Source organism: Corvus cornix, chromosome 5, assembly GCF_000738735.6.
Source record: "Corvus cornix cornix isolate S_Up_H32 chromosome 5, ASM73873v5, whole genome shotgun sequence".
In the NCBI taxonomy this organism is placed as follows: domain Eukaryota; kingdom Metazoa; phylum Chordata; class Aves; order Passeriformes; family Corvidae; genus Corvus; species Corvus cornix.
In genome coordinates this window covers 22,842,195-22,862,900 of record NC_046335.1, presented here as the reverse complement: position 1 = coordinate 22,862,900, position 20,706 = coordinate 22,842,195, and the positions used below count along the sequence as shown (strand labels likewise).

General features: G+C 40.4%; 1 protein-coding gene across 8 annotated transcripts in view; it reads left to right on the top strand.

Moving 5' to 3' along the window:
• Positions 1-13,523, top strand: part of TTLL5 (tubulin tyrosine ligase like 5) — a 126,928-nt gene extending 113,405 nt beyond the window's left edge. For all 8 annotated transcript variants that reach the window (XM_039553325.1, XM_039553324.1, XM_039553326.1 and 5 more), the window contains 2 exons: positions 3,140-3,225; positions 12,961-13,523. In XM_039553325.1, coding sequence (XP_039409259.1) covers positions 3,140-3,225; positions 12,961-13,001 — 127 coding nt within the window. In that variant the 3' untranslated portion in view covers positions 13,002-13,523. The remainder of the gene's footprint in view (positions 1-3,139; positions 3,226-12,960) is intronic.
• The last annotated feature ends 7,183 nt before the right edge of the window (positions 13,524-20,706 follow it).

The window sequence follows — 20,706 nt, the reverse complement described above, 5'->3', positions numbered from 1 at the left end:
CTGTATATAAGGAGAGGAAATGCTAGGTAGCGAGAAGGAGCATATTGTTTGAGATGTTATCAAAGAGAGACCGAGAAGATCACCAAGTTTACTGGAACATTACAAACTATTGGGGATATTGATCAGCATGGCATAATTTCTTGTACTGAACATCTCTGTAAATGTCATAACAACTCTATTAAGGAAGCCTTTTGAAATAAATATTCCTTTCAAGTCCCACCACCACAGCACAAAAATCTTTCTAACTTGTTCTCTCTTGTTTTACATGGTGCCAGCAATAGAAGAGCCAGAGTTCTTCTCTATCGTAACTAGAACAGAAATAGGGTAGAGGGGATGCATTTCTCCAGGGTTCAGGAAATCTATCCCAGAGTGGGGAGGAGTCCTGTCTGCAATTTGACAAAGAAGTAGCCAGCTTTTCTAGGATGCACTGGCCAAGCCTAGCAAATGTGCCAAAAGTAGATGATGATCACAGAGCAAGGCCTGTAAAACACTATGGTTCTGTTTTGTATCATGTCTTGCCCGTGTGTGAAGTGTCTTAAGTGGGCTGGGTACATCACACACATAAGTTGAGTGAAGAGAGGACAGGCAGCAGAACACACACGTAACAGTTCCTGGAACCCCTTTGACTGTTTTGCTGCTGCTGTACTGCAGCACGCTTGTTTTTTCAGCTCCTGAATATCTGGGTTAATCAGGCTGCCTGACCCTTGGACATTTTTTGGCAGTGAAAGCAGTGCATCTGAGAGACATGCCGTGATTTAACACCCTGACACAGCTGGGCTCACTAGACCTGTAGCTCGTAGCCCTTGGCTATCCTCAGATCATACACACAGATATGCATGCAGGGGTACCCTGTCCAAGAACAACAAAGAGGAGCAAGCCTCCCTGGCTCTGGGTCTTTACATTTGTTGCTGTCCTCTTGTCAAACCTGGGCTTTTGGTGATGTGAATGTGTTAGTGTCAGATCTGTCTGGTTCCACTGGACATTTAGATGCATCTGTAGCATCCAAGAAACAGGTTGTTAAAACAAAGGTGTTGAAAATTCAGTCAAAAAAGTATTTCTCTTTCACCTATGGAACAGAATTTGCAGTCCAAGGCTGGGCAGCTTAGTGCTGGTCTAGTACCTAAATTAAGGAAGGCAGTATCAGTTTCAAGGAGAAGTTAGCTATATAGGAGATAGAAAAGAGCAATGACAGATATTTGAACGGAGGGGACGGTTGGGATAGTGGTTTTGTTAATATCGAAGAAGAAATGGAGAACATAACAATGGATTACATTGGAGAAGTGGAAGCAAAAACAACACAGGCATTAAAAGTAGGAAACTGAGAAAAGGCAGTAGGATTTCAGCCAACCCAAGGAGGAAGAAAGTGGAAAGGGATTAACTCAGTTTAAACAGAGAATATGTTCTGGCACTGAAGCTTCCTTCAGGACAGCACAAAGAGTACGAGGGAGCGAGGTTAGCATGGTGGGAGATCCCAGGAGCAGAGCTGAGAACGAGCTCTCAGAATGAGGTGACTGTTGAAACTGCAAGAATCAAGGTACGCTGTGGGCAGGCAGAGAAGGGCAAGTCTGTAGAGGTAAAGAAATTCTCTGAACAATAAGATAGAAGTGTGACTATTCCCTGTTTTGCTTTTTTGTTGTTGTACTTGATGGCATTCTTGATTACTTTTTCGACTTGCATTCTACCTGCAGAAGGGTGAGCTGAATTTGGCTGTCAGTTGTGCTGTGTTAACAAAGTGGGCAAGCTAGTTATGAGACTGGAACCTCTATGTAAGAAGCATAAAGATCTATCTGGATTCTCAGCTCCCAGAAGGACCATGCAGTATCAGCACAAAAACCCCCATAAGTACAGATACAGAATTCTCTCCAAGAGACAATAAACATAGAAAGAGGCACCTCATTTGACAATAGCATTTCCAGTTAAGGCTGACTGAAGTAAGGGGTTGTGGTATGTAAATGTATCTGCACCCCTTTCCCTTCATGTATGGACTCCAATTTATTTCACTGAAATCCAACTGAGATAAAATTCAGGAATCCCTGAGACCTTTTAGTTGTCAGGAACACCTGGGTTACTGGCAACTTGCTGACCTTGAAATCTGGAAGCAGAAGGTTTCAGATAAAACCATAGAATCTGCACGTTTAAACAGCGAATTACAATTTAAACAGTGAATAACAGTCTATTAGTTGTTAGGGCATCCCATGGGGACTGGAGATTATGGTGCTCTTGTGGGGAAGAGCTGACAGCAACTGTAACAATGCAGAGCTGAATGAGTGAAGGAGGACTCTGGCAGAGACGAGTGTACACACAGAAGTCTGGAGTGATTAGAAATGAGTTGCGCAGGAAGGAAGAAAAGCAAGGAAGAATAAGGGAGGAGAGGACAAACCAGGAATAGATGGATAATTGTATAGATTTTTAAGGACAGAATAGATGCTTGCAGCTGTATGGCTTGCCCTTCCCTTGTGAGTCGACCCAATTTTTATGTAGGAGAACATGGTACATTTCATTTGGTAATGAAACTTTGTAAATTAGAGTAAGTGCAGTTATAGTCTACAAAACATAGTTTTGCTGTAACTCAAGTGCTGAGATGAATGCAGAAGGATTTGTATAAGGTGTCTGCTTGAGGAACGGCACTGGATTTCTGAAAATTAGATGCATCCCATGTGTCTCAGTTTCCAAGATAAGTGAGAAGTCTTGGCTAAATGAGCTCTCTCTGCTGAGGCAGGATGCAAAGACTTAACTCTTGAATTTAGCATGTTTTGACAGCATGTGTATTTCTGTGCAACAGTTGCTAAATCACTTTAATTCAAATCATTGGACTTAGATGACCACAGCATTACTAGTTGAGATGTATGTTGGTGGTCCAATACAATTTACTATCTTCTTTATTCTCCAGAATCAGCTTCCAAGGCACGTGAGACAATTAAGTATTGGTGGCTTGACTGTTCATTTGTCTTGCTCTGCTTCTGTGGAGTCAGTTGTTGTCACTGCCTTTTTCATACCATGTTCAGGCACAGCTTCATGGTTACAATCCCAGTGAGATTATGTAAACTAGAGGAATTATCTTTTTTTTTGTTTGAGACTTTTATTCTTCCTTGCTGTATCACTTCTTACCTCTGTCTAATTTTATGGTTTTACCTCTTAGGGTGACTTCCACTGAAAAGCAACTGAATGGATTCCAGAACAGCCTTCACAGTGCTGCATCCTCTGAGCCAGGGACATATTCCACAGGTGAGTGACAGTGCCAAAGACCATGAAAGTGGGGGTGGGCATGCTGGGATGCTTTCATCTTTTTCAAGAACTGGCAGGGGAAAAACTTTCTCATCGAGAAGAAACACAGCTGCCTCCTCTGCATGTAGTGGTTCTTAGGTAACAATCTGGGTTCAGCTGTGAAGGGAATTTATGCCCCCTAGGATTATAAAGACTAAACAGAAGGGAGCAAGGCTGAGTTTCATAGAGTTGGAAGACCCCTTAAATGTGGCTAGGGGAGAAAAAAAAAGCACCTTGGCTAAAATGGTACCTTTTTGCTTTAGGCTTTGGCTCAAGATGCTCTGTTGTTTAAGCTTGGCCTGTAATAAAGGGCCAGGGCATTCTTTACATTTTTCTTTGGTCTTGCAGAAAAGCTCTTAGTCCAGAAAGACATAGCTGAGACTTACGAATCAGCTGCATAGTGAAGTCAATGAGTAGAGGTGAAAGTATCTGATAGAAAATCACTGAGAGTTACAGAATCAAATCTTCATCATTCCCTAGTGGCTAATTAATTCAAACAGGTTTATCTACTGTTAAGTTCTCAGCAAATGAGAGCCCAATCAATTTTTCATTGGTGCAGACCTATTGGCAAGTAGAGCATAGTCTTGATAAATCCATACTACCCATGGCTCAGAGTAATTTGTGATAGGGCTGTAATGGAATATATGGACAGATTATGTTCCAGAATGCTTTGAAAAATTATGTTTCTGGCCTTCTGTTTTGCAGTGAAACTGTGAAAACATGACTTGAGTGTCACTAATGCAGTGATCTTTGTGTTTCCAGAGGCTGAAAGAAAAGTCTGTGGAGGGGTGAACTACCCAGTTCATCTCTTGGATATTTATCTCTGAAACTTAAAAGATGACATTTCCATTATTAATGTCAGTGATTTTTTTGCGGATCCTCCAGCACAAACATTCAGCTAATGCACTTAACATACAGTTCCAAACTGCCTCCCACACTTTAGCACCTGCCAAAAACTCTAGTTATCCTATCAGAAATTTTATAGGGTGAATGGCCACAGTCAGTATAAAACACCCTATGGTACATTGGAATGTGACAGCGTACTCTGGCATATAATGGGATTATCAAAAAAAAAAAATTTTGTCAACCCTGTGGTATATGTATAGCTGAATCAAAAGTTTTGGTCTACTGTATAGTGCAACTTAAGTTTTTAGTACAGTATATAAAGCAAGGTTACAGATAAATTTAAAACTAAATGTAAAAACTAAGTTCTCAATATATTGACCAAACTGGTTTGCTGAGTGGATTTACATGAAGTGTGCTGATATCTGCCTTCTTTCTTGCATTTTCAAGAGCACTGTCACAGGTGCCACCCTGTAATTTTAACCTTTCCAAGAGAATCTGTCCATCTCCTCTGGATACTGTTCTTATGTGTGTCCATGATAACTGTAGGTAGCATTTTGCTATCCTTGCCCATTTCTGTGAATACTTAGGGCATGCATGAGGACGGTTGATAGTGTTAATGATGGAATGCAACAGCCAGAGCTGGAGGAATAATACAGGCTAGATCACAACTGTAAAGTTCAGGGTAGTCACTTCTCTGTGAATACTTGTAATCCAGTGAGAACTCAGAACTTCAGCTCACGTTTCCTTCTGTAGAACTGGTCTAGCTGCACTGTGCTAAACTACCCTCTCTGAAGCTGAAACAAAGGGCTATCTCAGCCTGCTGTTCAGCTGACAGTATAAGGGCTTAGGTAAAGCCCAAGTTTGGCTAGGGGTAGGCTAGTAGAACCATGGTGGGTGGGTCCCTCAAAGCTTCCTTGCTGCTAAAAGAGGTGCCTAGCTCCAAGAATAGCGTTAAATATTGTGGTGATTAAACTAACTAGAGCAAAATGTTTGTTCTTGGAAACTGGGGAATGATACTTTCTTCAGCTTTGCACCAAGCCACTGGTATGCGTCAGAGGCTGCTGTGCCCAGTTTATGTGTCTCAGAAGCTACTCTGGTCCTTCCTGCAGGAACAGCTGTTTTTCTTCTTCACTCTCTCCATTGACTGCTTACACTAGGGCCCTGATTTCCCCTCAGCAGCAGTTTACTTGGGGTTACTGTTTCACATGTATTTAGTATCCTAGATACCAACTAGAGAGGTTGGACATACAAGTCATAAAGCAAATCACAGAATAAATTGCAAGCATTTAAAGATAGAAGGCTGTGGAAAAACTGCAGATATAAAAGAGGAATCAGGTGGAACCTCTGTATAAACACATGCACACGAATGTTCAAAAATGTCTGAGAAGCTTGAATAGACCTCCTCTAACAGCCTATCTGAGAATAGTTATGGGGCTCTTTGGAGAAGAAGCATAAAGGTGTCACAAGTGAGCTTAAGCCAGGATGATGCTCAGTGGAAGAGACAGCCAGCCACTATGGAAACTTTTAACTAGACTGTCCAGAAGACAGTTCACTAGTGGTTAGTGCTGCAACTGTAGAACAGCAGTTGTAGACGCTGTTGTGCGGTGGGCTCAGGCTCTTGAGAACAGATCCTCTGAAATAAAAGGAAAAACAACAGTCAGCATTTCTGCAAGGTAGCTCAGGATTCTGAAACAAGCCACCAGTACAACGAAAGTAGACTCATCCTCGTTTCATAGAGAGGCAGAAGTTGTGTGAGCTGTCTGTCACTGGTGTAATGAGAGAGAGGGCAGAGAGCCTCATAACTCAAGATAGCATTTGAAGGTTATTTGTAGTGTCTGAAGAGACCGGTTCTTACCAGAATCTGTGAAGGTTTAGCAGGATTTATTCTAATAAAGAAATACTGAGAATTACTACCTCTAGGGAACATTCAAAATGCTTGTGACCTGGTTTTTCAACTGAAGTTAAACACCCAGCCACTAGTGGGTTTCTGAAAATATAGCCATTGTTTATATTGACATTATTTATATTTATATGTACAACACTGCTTTGTTTATTCTGTGTTAACTTTGAGGGTCCCTCAGCATTACACCGATTGTTTCCTGTTTCATGGAATTTAGCAATTCAATTAGTATTATTGAAACAGGGTGATTTTGAATTAAGGAATCAGCTCTCTTTTCAAAGTCTTCTTCAGAGTACAGCTAAGGTAAGTACTGTGGTTGGTTGTTCAGGTCTGGGTTGTGTTTAGGAGGCTGTGCTTGATATATGGAGGCTGTGCTTTAGTTCAAATGATGATCAGGCTGGTCATTTTTGTTTTACTGTATATTTTAAGAATGTAAGGTGTTTGGAGACATTTTTCCATGTTTTGCTGGTTTATTTTCCATTCCTCTCTAGTGGCATTAGGTAAATAGTGTGTGAATTTGTTTTCTCTAGAAAGTGAAGATCTAGATAAAAAAGATGTCATTTTTCCACCAGAATTTAGCTTTTGAACAAGCTGGCAAGAAGCATCAAGGAATTTTTGTGGTTATGTGTCAATCTCAAAGTTAGAAATTAATTCTATTTATTATTTTTCATTTTTAAAAATGCTAACACAAAGGAGATCTTGGGGAGACTAGAGGATGAAGAGCACTTTATGAAAGTATAACAGCATAGTCCCAAGAAGCTTCTCTGTTCCTGAGCTGGACTCTTGTCTGCAGGAGCTTGGAGATAGGAACAATCTGAAAGTATAGTTAACCCCTCAGTGCATCTGTAGAGTAGACACTCAAGTTGACTTTATTTGATTTGGTTTGATTTCCAAAGGTAACAGCAACTGTTGAGTTGCTGTATGAGTGACACCTGTGTTAAAGAACAGGCTTTTCTCCTTTATTTGCTGCCAGCTTCTTGGGAGTTTGTGACATCTTTATTTTCAAAGCTTCAGAAGACAGAACACCTCTGGGGTTCTGTTTTTGCTATGACAGAAACATAATGTACTAATAAACTATATAATTACAAACAAATATGAATCATGATTAAAACTGAGCAAGACTGATGCCTGGATCCAAACTTGACAGGACCTTCATCTTTCCATCATCAGACTGATTAACAGTAATGCAGTTTTATTGTGCTGATGTTTATATTACTAGTGTCCACATAACTTTTCCACTGTGTCTGCTGAGAGGAGAAAAAAACCATTAGAATTAGGGGAGGTAAAAATTAGTAATATGCATTTCAAGTTTGACAGTGAAGACCGCTAATTCGTGCAAATGGATGCATGAATTAGATCTCTTGGATCTATTTGGATCTTGGATCTCTACCTAGTCTGGTTGAAAACATGAGTCCAAATCTAATTTATTTGTATTTTAGTTCTCTTGAGAATACTTGATGCACAAAGGGAGTGTCAAAACTCAATCTGCAATCAGGATGAAACTTCTTGAGCTAGTTGGTACAGACTTGATTTTATTCCCCATGATTCTCAGTTCTGTATCTGAGCTTAGTTGCAGGGTGATGAACAGTTGTCTGTTTATTTTGGACATTCACCTGCCCCCGTATCTGCGTGAATGCCAAGTCCTGAAAGTATGCAACTCTTTGAAATAAAATGTGTTATCATCTGTAAGGGCTTAAAACTAGATCCTGAACTGCCAAGAGACTAGTTGAAGAATATGGGGATTAATAAAATGGTTTGGATCTAATCCTTGTAGAAGGCAGGCTGCTATTCTTCAATTTCTAGTGATATCCTTTAGGCTAAGGTGGAGAGCAGTGTCCGAATGCCATCCAAATATGATGAGTGTGCAAGCAGTGTGGTCCAGTATGGAGCAATGAATGGACCCTGCTTGTAAACTAGTGACTGTAAAGAGCACTTCTGTACTTACTCTTCTCACCATCTAGCATGCTCCAGATTTTTTTCATTTTACAGAAAATCTGCAAGTAGATGGTGTATTTCTGAAGTTTTTTATATCCAAGATTATTGTATGGACCTTAAAATCAAGGTCATTTTATTATATGTCTTGTTACTGGAGACCTGAAATTAGAGATAGCATTGGAGATGCTAAATCTTGGCTGGCTGCTGTCTACCCACTGCTTGAACATTATTCTTGAAATGCAGCCTCTTTAGATTCCTTTGGCAGGTATGCAAAAGTACAAGCTTCAGAATTGTCCCGGCCCAGAAAAAAAGCAAGGCAAGTAAACACAGCAGGCATATAAACAAGACACATGCAATCACTGCGTATTTTTTGCCAGATCTAAACAAACAAAAAAAAAGTGTGGAATTTGGAGATTCTTTTATCAGCCAGAATCTCTCAACTCTCTTGGAGCATAAAGGGTGGGGATGGGATGTAAAATGTACTGTTACCACTGTGCGTGGCCTGTGTCAGACTTCCAGCCATTTGTTACAGTGGGGTGGAATTCCCAGCTGCCCAGCCTTGTCCAGGCTTCCTCAGCTTCTGCCAGGTTCCCTGCAGCCTTGGAAAGCAGTAGATTGTTGAACACCAATGTATTTATTTTTATGTTGTTACCACGTTCCCAAGAGGAACCTTGACTATGATTTCAGCTGGTCTCACTACACTGTCCAAATCCTTCATCAGGAGCAGCTGGGAAAAGAAATCACTCAGGTTTCTACACAGCACATTGCTGGTACGCCTCCTCCCTCTCACTAATCCTGTTAATTCCAAACTTCATTTGCCACCCTCCTGGTTCTCTCTGTTGTTGCTGTGACTGACTGCACAAATGGTCTTCACTTCAAAAGATGACCTTCAAATGGGCACCTCGAGTAACCTCTACCTCAGACTACTTTGACTGCTCAGGCACAAGGTATCTTATGACACAGAAGAGCAACTTTTGATGTCACCTCATTACTTATCCTAGTCTGGGAATGGAGTCATGATGAGCTCTTGCCCATAAATCCTTTCAGAACCATCTGTCTGACTGAGAAGCTCTGGGTGGATCATTGAAGAGGGAGCTCCCATGTGATACCCCGCACTTTGCAACAAACTTTTCTGGTGCAGCCTCTCACCCTGCATACAGCCTTTGTCAACAGCAGTTCTTTCAGTATCTCTCTGTAATGCTGTCTCCATGCAGAGAAAGGATCATTGAGGAGCAGAATTGGTCCCTTTTATCATATTTTGGAAGGCAGCGGAGCTTAAGTTGAATCCTACTATTGTGCCTCCCTTTTTGGGAGGGCAAAGAATCAGTTACAATGGAGGATATTTAGTTGCACATTTGTTCTTATAGTTATCTTCCTAAAGCCATTGGTATTTTTTATGCATCACAGAAACATCCTGAATAAGTCTCTTACCCCTACTTCCACAGTTTTATAAAGAGGGCAAACAGGAAGGGGGGGAAAAATTTTACTCCCTGCTTTAGCTGATAAATCAGTCCCAGGTCAGGTAATGACACACAAACCTGTAGTACCAGATGGGCTAGAAGGGAAAGGAGAAGGGTGAAGAGACTTTCTTTTTACCCCCTTTCTTAGTACTCTTTGGAGGGGAAGGGAACCATTATCTTATGACTAACAATGAGCAAATATTGATGTTTCAAATAAGTACCTTTAAAATAGATACAAGTTATCAACAGGACATGACTGTGTTTGAGTTTATCCAGTTCTGAGAAAAGTGCATTTAAGTCTCATTATGTCTCAGCAGAGTGTAAAGCGCTGCCAGAAGCAGCATTCCAGGCCCTTCTCAGATGATGTTAAGAAGATAATATCCAACGCAGCCATCGCCTCTCAGAGCTGAGGGTCAGTGTTCACTGCTAAATCATGAGAAATGACATTTATTCCTTGTGAGAGCAACCTGCCTCTCACATCTTTACTCAACCTTTTGCTTTTCTTTTATGAAAGAAAGGAGCTTTTTCCTGTTGCTACCGATCTCATGCCACTGAAAGGACATTCCAAGTCTCAGGACTTTTCCTGAGAAAGCAGGAGAAAAAGGAAAGAACAGTCTTTAGAAATTGGCTTCCCTGTCTAAGAGCTAGAACCCAGCTTGAATTTTAGGAGCCTTTGCCTCTGACAAACTCCAAAGCAGGATAAGTAATGTTTTCAAGCAGTTGGCATTTTTGCCTGACTGGAGGCTGAGCATTGCTTGTTCTCAGTAGTGAGGAGATGGCGAACTGCCTGTGTTTCCTTGCTGTGTTGGAAATGTCATTCAAGTTCAGGTGTGCAAAGACTTCAGAGAGGTTATATAATATTTTGGCTGCTTCTGTCTCACATCTGGTCCTTTGGCATTAAGCTACCTATAGAGGGGATGGCTTTGCCCATCCAAACTGGATTTTGGTTTAATCTGACGTTTTTTTATTGAGCCTAAAAATAGAAGCCAAAATGTGTGTGAATAGGGTAAAACATGTGTCTGAAGTTATGAAATTAAATGTGAGGAAAAGCCAGAGAAGAGAGAGCCACAGTGAACACGGGAGTAGGAAGGTGAGTAAGAGAAATCAGAAAGAAGGCTGTCAAGTACAGAAGGGCAATAGCAGTTGGGATGAGTGTGTGGCACAGTGTCTTTAACATGGGGAGCAGGAAGGCTCATGCTGACTTCCACTGGTATTTCTCTACTTGTCAATGAGTCTGCTTGCTTTCATTCAGGAAGACTTCTCTGGAATACAGTTGTATGTACTGTTCGTGACATACACATCACACTCCCCCCACACAGAGAGACGTCCACACCTCCCCACACCTCTCTCACCTCTCTCACCTCCCCACCAGAAAATTTTCATGACTTGGAACTGCTGCTTTCCCTTGCCTTCCTGGTCCAGCAAGTCAGGTTGAAATTGTGCCCAAAATATGGGGGAGGGAAGGCTGGCTTTCTGTTGTCAGCTGTCCTGGCTTGCTAGTGTCAGTCACCCATGGATATAAATAAACTCCATTTATTTATTGCCTTTCTTAGTTATACTGTATATTATCAAGAGAATGCTGGGCATCATTCTAGGATTGAAATTCACTCTGGGATAAAAAAATCTGAATTTCTAGGATAATCTTAGCTTTTCAGGGAGAAAGAAAGTTCCACTTTCAACACTAGATTCAGGAGACTTCAATATGCTCCTCAGTTCTCCCACAAACTTTCTGCGGGTAAATTGAAACAGTCCAAACTAGCTGTAAAAAATATTAGTATGGGTCCCTGACCAAGTACTGTTATCTAGCCTTGTGCTCTTCTCTGTCTTATTCCTGCAGCTTGGAAGCACAGTAGATTAGGTGCTGGGTTGTGACCAAGGCTGTGTACATCTGTGCTGGGAAAGTCTATATGGCACTGAATTTTAGTGTGCAGAGATATCTCTTAAATGACTTCATGCAACTTCTGTGATTTTCTTGTGACTCAGAATGATATCCATAAAATGGAGGTAATCCTTTTCTTCCCACTGTGACTGTTCTGAGTTTTTGAGGTGCAGTCATGGATGACATAATAGTGTGTAAACATGTGGACAGACATATGGGCAGATACTTTGATACCTCCTGGCAGGCAGAGAATAAAGGAAGCTCATTCTGTTGGATGTGGTGATTCACTGCAATGACTCTTTATCACTGGAGAGAATCGACCCTTAATGTTGGCTCATGTCAGGAATGAGCTCTTTTTCTGTTCCCCCTACGCAACCAGAACCTCCATCTACTCAACTACAAGGAGGTGAAATAGCTTTGAAATGATAAAACTTCAGAGAATTATAAACATTAATATTTATGAAATTACTGAATTGGCAATGAGCTGCATTCTTGTTAGGAACTTTACATATTTACTTGCAGACATAGGAATGCGCCTCTTTGTGCGGAGTTCTCAAGGTAATCATACAAGAACTCAAGGAAAGTGATTTAAATTCAGTTTGTGAGAAAAGACAAACTGTGCTATGCGTTTGTGTAGAAATAGGAAGGCTCAAACATCTTCAAAACAGGAAAATGAGGTTGAAATTGGCTGCCTCTCTCACGTGCCTTTGTTTCCTTAATTTCAGCACACTGACAAGGGATAAGTTTCTGGACTGGTATCCTATCTTAATGCACATGGCTGGCAGTTTGGTTCCTAATTCAGTTTCCAAACTTTTTGCGCAGTGACATAGCTGGCAATTCCACTTTCTAAACATCTTTCCAGATCCTCTGTGCCCTGTGATGTTTGGCTCTATGCTGGACTTTCAAGGAGAGTGTTTTTTTATTTTTAATAAACAGCTCTCAACAAATGTCACTCATGTTTAGGAGCAAGCTGATGTGCCAAATACACAGGACAAGCTTTACCTACTAGATTAGCTGTAAAATGCAAGCTGTCCAAAATAAACTCAGTACATTGCTAAGTGTTTTGGATTTTTCTTTTTAAAGGTCTGTCTAAGGATGTTTAAGTAAAAGAAGTGAAGATGACATTGACATTTTCCTGTAATGTGCCTAAAAAGGAAAATGCTGCAGTATGTAGAAGTCAAAACTATATCTTTATAATAATGCGGAAAAAAATTCCTTATCCCCATTTTGTTTCTTTTAAAGATCAACCTTTTCACACCCCTGTCTCTCCTGCACCAAGGTCCTCAGTATGTGTTGGAGTGGGGAAGTAAACTCCCATGCAAGCAAATGAGTAAAAGACCCAAAGAGAGAGCTAAAGCATACTGATATGGGAGAAGGATTTAGAGGAAGGTGCATGTGAAGAGATGAGTCATGTGAGTCAGAAGCGAGACTGAAGAAGGTATTCTGGTGCTTAGGAGGAATACCAAGAGTACTTTTTCACACAGTAGCTTACTAAGTTAGGTTTTGTTATCCTGGTCTGTGATCTCATCTATTATGGCAGAGAGGTTGTATGATAGGAATGCCCAGGTTTCTGGTGATGGCTGAGATTTGCAGAGCAGTGCAGCAGTTTTTCCCACAAAACAGTCCTCCATGATTACTCAAAATCTTTGAGTAAAACAACTTTGGTTTTTTTCCAGGTTCTGCTCGCAGAGAAGGATTAACACAGAACACCAGGTGAGGAATCCCAGGCATTGCTTCATGTATGGGACAGAGGAAGAAGCAGCAGTGACTTCATACCATCACATTCCCATAACAGCCAAAAAAGAGAAGAGGAGGCCTTGATAAGATGGCAACCCACTGAAGAGAGTATCTAAACATCTGTGAAAGCAGACTGTGGTGATACACCTGCAAGCTGAGGTGAATGAATGCTTCTAAAAGCTTCTGCTGCTGAGTCTTTGGGTCCCTTGCTTCCATTTCTTCCTGATCACTAACTGTGAGATCTTTCTGTAAGACAAGTGATCTTTCCTCCAGCTGTTCTTCCTGAAGTCCAGGTTTGAACATAAAGTCTCATTTGCTCAGCCATTTCAGTCTGTTCTAGTCCGGTAACAGCCAAGATTCCATGCTTTCATCACATGGCAACCATCAGCAGAGAAAAATATTAGAATATGCGACTGGAGATGTCTGTGTTGGTTGCCATCTTGAATTTTGGCACAGAGCCATAGAAATGATCCATTTAAATAAAGTAATTTCATTTGTTTGTTTTGGTTGTAATTTCAGTTATTAATTCACACACCCAAAATATTTGCTGTTGTTCTACTGGACAGGATTTAAAAATCTGTCTTTGTTTCACAGTGGGATGCTTGTATTCTGTGTGGCGTATTTTGTATTTTGATTTCTGTTTGGTTAGACTTTGTAAACTTTTAAAATTGGCTGATGTTTTCAGACCCAAGCTTGAACTCTGAGGCCCAGGTGGCTCTTATCAGTTACAATAGTGTCTTGGTGAAGCACTCCAGTTAAAATTTGCCTAGTGCTATGGAAGTTAGTTTGCTTGTGTTAGAAAACAATGTCAGCAGCTGGAAAATGTATTGGAGAGAAGATCCATCCATCCTTAAAATGAACAGGAAGCAGCTTCAGCTCTGGCTCTTTGTTGGTGCCAGGTTAAAGGAAACCTCAGTATTTTGCAACTTCTGCCTTGTCCAACAGCAAAGGATTTGATTGATAGTTCTCAAAGGTAAAAAAATCTCCTGTTGCTTGTATCAGAGTCTTCAGAGATTGGATTCAACATCCTGTTTGATCTCTTTTCTTACTCCACATTCCCCTGTCATTTCTGGTTTGTACAGTCAATATTAAGAGATCATTCTAATGTGTTGACAAGTAGATAGTGATCAACCCAAAGGGCTGACAGAAGAAAGCGTATCAGAGAAAGAAGGTGTTTTCTCTTGAAATGATTGTATGTGTGTTCACTCTTGGATTCCACATATTTTCTGTCACTCAAGACCAGATAAATTATGAGAAGTTTAAATAATTATGTTCATACCTTATTAGTTTCACCATCACTTGCTTCAGGCATGAATTTATAGGACAGAACATGCATTTTTCTATTTCTGGTACACTCACTCATATGACACATTGAATACTTCACTTGTCCAAAATGCAGCTCTGTGGTACAGCTGTTCCTTTCATTAGCTTATCTTTCATTTCCATGAGCCAGTCATGATCATGTTCACTTTCTTCACATTTTTGTTGGCTCATGATTACTGAAAATTTAGTTGCAGAAGTTGTTACTTCAGACTTGTGCACATTCTTAGCAGCGGTGGGCTTCAAGACCTTAGGTCTGTCTTCTCACAGCCTACTCTGCTATGTGTGGTATTGGCTATCGCCTCCAGCTTGTTTGGAGGGGCTATTTCCATGTAAGATTTAGCTTCAGTAAATAACAATTCCATTCCTTTCTTCCTCCCAAAGTATCTGAGCTATCCTTATTCTACTGAGCTTTATCTACAGGACTGAGTAGCCGTAGAATATACATCCTTGTGGAACTCTCATCTCTGCTTTTGTTCTCTAGTTTGTTGGTTCAGGTTATCACAGCCATCACTGAAAACTGTAGAGAGGTTTGGAGGGCAGAGATTTAGTTAGCTCAGGAAAGGTGATTGTCTTACAGGAATCATTGTCAGAAGCAACATTCTTACATCTTTGTCAAGAAAATTGCCAGTTAGTGCTGCCTTACTATGAACACAGGTGAATTGTTTTGTCAGCTTTGCCAGTCTTGCACCCACTCATTTTGGGATAATGATTTGAACTTGGTTACAGACATTTTTCCTGAACTTCTTTGCATTGCATGTTAGATGTAGCCAACCTCCACATCTGTAACTGTGATGGCTTAATATCAGTATATTAAATATCCTATCTCTAAGATTTTTTAAATATTCAGGAAAACGCACAGGGCAGTCTAAGACCTTCATTTGGAGGGAATGAACTTTGTCAGCATCGGGAGCAGGGAAGACTTGCATCCTTTTGCCTGAGAAAATTTTTCTTTGCTTCTGACAAATTAAAAAAACCAACCCAGGAGTATCAAGACTGGTCCTTTAACTGAAGCCAAACACCTAGACCTAGAATTCCTGTTTATTCTCAGGATGTGCTCAGCCAGAGCATGAAAGGACACAGCAGTATTCCTTTGTCTTGAGCATCTGCTGATCCCATCTCTGAACACAAATGCTGTTACACTGGGAACATGTGCAATAGAGAATCAGGAACAAATTCTGTGATTCCAGCCTCTTTTTTTCCACCTCCCTGTGTTCTTCAGCCTGGAGTCTGTATGTCTTTGTGCATGGTGTACTGAAGGGTAACATATATTTTGTCACTTTGCAGCTCTGCTATCTCCGTGTCTGTCCTTTCCATAAGCCTCTGAGTGCTGCAATTAACAGATTCAGTGGGCAAGCATAGAACTGTTTCCCACCCATCTTGGGAGAGAAGGCATTTTACAGGAAGTGTTTTCTACTACAAGGGAGGGAACTAGAATAGCAAACCATTTTGGATATATAATAGTTGCAGTGTGATCCTCAAGTGTGGTTTATTTTTTCTCTGTATTCATCAATGGTTCCATCAAAGTGTCCTTCTTCACTGCAAGAAAATTAGCAGTAGAAAGCCCCAAAATCATTCAGCATCTATTTTAGTGGTGACAGTGAATAATGTAATCAAAGGATCCCCCTTTTCTGTGGTGTTTGTATCACGTCTAAATTACAGAGCCTGTTTTAGTGACAGAGAATCAGGCTTGTTACTCTCGAAAGGAGTAATGTGCACATCAGAGTCCTGGAGGCTGAGGTAATGAAGAGTTCATACAGCATTTTGTGCTGTGTTTAGGTGATGAGCATACCACGACATAAAAATTAAGGGGAGGGATATAAGATTCTCTCCTTTCAGAAGAGCTGACTTGGGCTCAATACATGAAGTATCAAGTTTCCCTTTAACATGTTTTATCTTGACCTTTAAAACAGTCTCACAAGGCATGTGAGTGCCATTAGTGGGAGATCATGTTGTGACCCTAGACAAACCACTTAGTCTTGGATGCCAACAAGATGTACTGAAATTTCTATTCTCAAGACTAGGTATGTTTTTGGACAATCATGATTTGTTGGAAATGCTCCTCACTATGATACCTGCAAGGTCAACAGGTGTATCTCTGATACTGGTTCCACATTGTGGAAGGAAGTTTTGATATCAAGACCTTTGTTTACTAGTAGGAATCTTCTGTGCCTTTTCCTCACAATGGATACTCTCTATATGCATGGAGTTGAATGGCTGGCAGTGCTAGACCATTCTTCTTTACCTGAGGAGCTCATTAATGTACAGATGACTTTACAGAACAGACTTGGATTCTCAGCATGGATTCTCTCAGGCCTGTACCTTACAATACTATTGTATTGTACTAATACAATAGTTCCAGTAATTTTGGATTATTTGCTGGAAACAAAAGTAGTTTGGCTCCTGTTTTATTTTTTAAGGTTTAGTTGATAAAACTGCCAAGGACTTTTTTCCTCCCTCAGTTCTTATATATTTGCTGATAATCCTAGGCTCACTGTTTGGTTCTGAATGGGCTATTTGCTGGTGTATAAATAGTTGGATTTTTTTGGTTGCAGTAAATGGCTGATTGATCCTCTTCAAATTATTTCCTTTCTGAACACATTATTCCCGGGGTTCTGTCATAAGTTTCTTCCAAAAGAAGCTTCTGAACTTTACTTAAATCTGGGACTGGACTCTCTTTCCTTCTAGAACCTCATGTTTCTAGAGCTGAGACATCCTTGTTTATACCAAACATTGGGAGAACCTTTTTCAGCTTTACAGAACTGAGATTGCTTATACCAACAGCTTAGCGTTCATAGTTCTCTTCATGCAGAAAGTGGTTAATTGGAAAAGAGATGAGCAAGGAAGTGTGTAAGGGAGAAGTTGAAAAAGGAGAAGTTGTTCACAATCATGCCCACTAGAAGTAGGAGCATCAAGTGAAACTAACAGATACAAGTTTCAAAGAAAAAAAACTGAAGAAAGTGTGGGGGGGAAATGAGATGGTAACTTTTAACTTTTTTCCACAATATGTACTTAATTGACCTGTGGAATTTCTTGTTACAAGATATGGATACAAAAAAGGGTATGTGGTTCAAAAAGACAAGTAGACAAATGCGTGAAAAAGTAATCTGTTAGGGCATATTAAATATTAAAACTGAAAAACAGAAGTTTCTAAGACTTTTCAAATGACTGTTCTGGGGAAGTCTCACAATGGGCTTTTCTGATTTTTAACTTGGCTATTAGGCGTGGACTGCTGACTTCTGTTCAACAAGAGCTGGGCCTAGGTGGTCTTGTAGTCTGACTTTGTGGGTTTTTTATTTTGACAGTTGCAGTACAGACTACTAGAACAGCCAAGACAAAGCTACTTTCATGACAGTGCCATGTTCCACCAGAATTCATCCTGTGGAGTTTTCTTAAGAAAAGTGTCTATTGCTGCCACATGCCAAGTTGTCACATGCAACTTGTCAGTGCTTTCACCTGGGTGGGCATTATATATTGCAGAGCCTTTCAGAATGATGAAACTTCTAGAAGAACATAAAGGACACCAAGATTGACCTCTAGACAAATTGTGATTTTGGAGGAAAGTAGGTTGCTCTATATAAATCATCCATAATGTGATCCTTGTAAATGGTTAATCGCAGAAATATGGAAAAAAACCTTTCCACTTAACTGAAGCTTTTAAGTTATTTTATTCATACACATTTAACTTCTTGCCATCTTTGTCTTCCAAAGAGCTCAAGTGCAGAGCACCCTTAAGGTGCACACCACAGCATGTCTTAATGAACCTGGTAACTTGTTCCTTCCCACTTTAGAACACTGCTGTCCTTTCCCAAAGAATGAAGTTTCCCTGCTGACTTAGAAATGAGTAGTTAGGAAATGCAGACTGATCTCAAAGTTGTTGGATTCTGAGTCTTCCTCTGCAGTTGTAATGCAAGAGAACAGCTCCACTGAAGTGAAGGTGACAAATGACACCAAGTCTGCCCTGAGGAGTGTCCTCTGTTACCTTACCAAAAAAGGATTTTATTGGCCCTCATTGAAATGAAGTTTTCACTGCTGTTTTGAATTAAAAGGAAAGAATCACTGATCACTGTGGAGACCCTGGTATGAAGCCTTTGCCAGTGGTATTCAGTGAATCATAGTGGTTCCCAAGGGAAAAGACTATACTTAACAGGGCCTCTTCTCTGCAAGTCCACACAGTGAGCTTGAGAAATCTTATATTCTTTGAAAAGAAGTGGCTTCTTTATCTGACCTATCAGACAAACAGATCAAATTGGCCTTAAAAAGACCAAATTTGATGCAGCTGTTAAGTATTTAGGGGCTGTTAAAAATGCATCTTTTATTAACAAAGTTTTTATCATTTGTTTAGGGCAGGTGAAAGAGGTGCTGTTATCTCTAAAAGCAATTTCAACACTGTATTTGGCCTTTTGCCTTCTGCGGCTCTGGGATGTGCAACAGAAGACAACCCCAGAATATTAGTTCAATTTGGTGCCCCTGCAAGAATATTTTAGAAAATATTATTTCACCATAGTTATAGCAATGGTAAAATGTAGATTCCTTCCTCCACACAAAGGGGAGACAAGTTACAGTACTCAGTGTAGTTATGTTCCAAAGTCATAAAATCTCTCCCCAAAATATTTTGGGGTTATTGAGCTGATCTCTGTATCTTGAGTATTATCATGTCAAACATCAGGAGGGAGTCTTTGAAAAGTTTCTGCACTGACAAGTCAAAATGTTTGACTGTCATCACTCCCTCGTTCTACTATAAAACTGTTTATTTCTGAGTCTAGGGAAGAAGAATGACAAGAGATTTTTTCCACACTGTTTCCAGTAATTATTGTATAGGATTTACCTAATGGTTTTGCCTTATTTATATGATGTTCTGAAAATGTTATGCTGTGTCAGATATATTTAATATAATATATTTAATACACCTAGGATATCTTGATACACCATTCTTCAAGGTGCAGATGGAGAGCTGTGAATCTACTGGGAAGTTGTAGGCATCCCATTGGTGCCACTACTTACATTACTCATGCTTCCAGTTGCATAATGCTTCCCCCATTCAAACTGGGGTTGTCTTCCTTCCTGAAAGTGTTTTTTCCACTATTTCTAATTCCAGAAATTCAGTGTGGAATATATTTTGTCTGTGATACCAGCCTGGATTTTTTTTTCTTATCCACAGACTTACAAAACTCATGTCTTCATATCTGTAGTAAAACTTTCTTTTGAAAATTATCTAGGAATAAAGATTGGTGGCTCTTTCTGCCTAATTTTGGCCCAGTCTTTTGAATGAGGGCTTTTGCTGAAGGCAGGTAAAGTTGATAAAAATGAAGACAATTTAACATGTGTATTCAGCACATTGTAACTGCTGCCACACCACACTTTCCTGAGATTTTATTGCCGTCTCTTTTATTTTGTTTCTCTTTGTTTGCTCTGTTTGTTTGTTTCCAGTTCTTCAGATTAGCATGACAGAGCACTTAGCATGGTAGTATCCAAATGAGATCTTCAGATCCTGAAGCATACTTAGAGATTTTTGTAGCAAGTCTCCTTTGAGGGGACAGATGTCAAATTGTGCCATGCAAGGCAGCTTTGTTGCAAGCTGGATGTCTTTCAGTCTCTTGTGAATCAGACTGTCTGCTACTGCTTTCCCCCACAAGTGAAGTTTCTTAGAAATCCTTGAAAACAGTGGATTTCTCCCAAGCAAGTCAACCTGCAAGAGGGTTTCAGCACTTCAAAAGGCCAAATCTTTTGTTTCAAGAAAGGGCCAGAACATGGTTACCAAGACATTCCCCAGTCATTACACTACATGCATTGCACAAATCCTGTAAGATTTGCCCCTGGCTGCACAGCAAATCTTTGTTTTGTCTGCTTCCTGAAGAGGATAATAACTTCAGGAGAAAAAAGAAATCCTTCCTGAAAAATGTCAGGAAATCTGGTTTGATATGACCCAGCTGGTTTCTTTCATCAAGTGATGTACATGCACTGGCCACAATACATTATTATAATGCCTCATTTCTGAATCTGATGAATGAATATCTAAACAGCTAGTGAGAAATGGCTGAGTGTTGGTGGACCAGAAAAAGGAAGTCCACTTTGCTTTCTGCAACACACCTAAGCCTACATGTTAATTATTTCCTGTATTGGCCCCTGTGGACAGCAATGAGGTATCTTCTTCCTTTTCTTCCATCACACGTGAAGGATGGCATGCCATCCAGAGGGACCTGGACAAACTCAAGAAGTGGGGCCATGGGAATCTCATGAGGTTTAACAAGGCCAAGTACAAGGTGCTGCACCTGGGTCAGGGCAATACCCAGCAGCAACACAGGCTGGGGATGAACAGATTGAGAGCAGCCCTGCTGAGAAGGACTTGGGGGTGCTGGTGGATG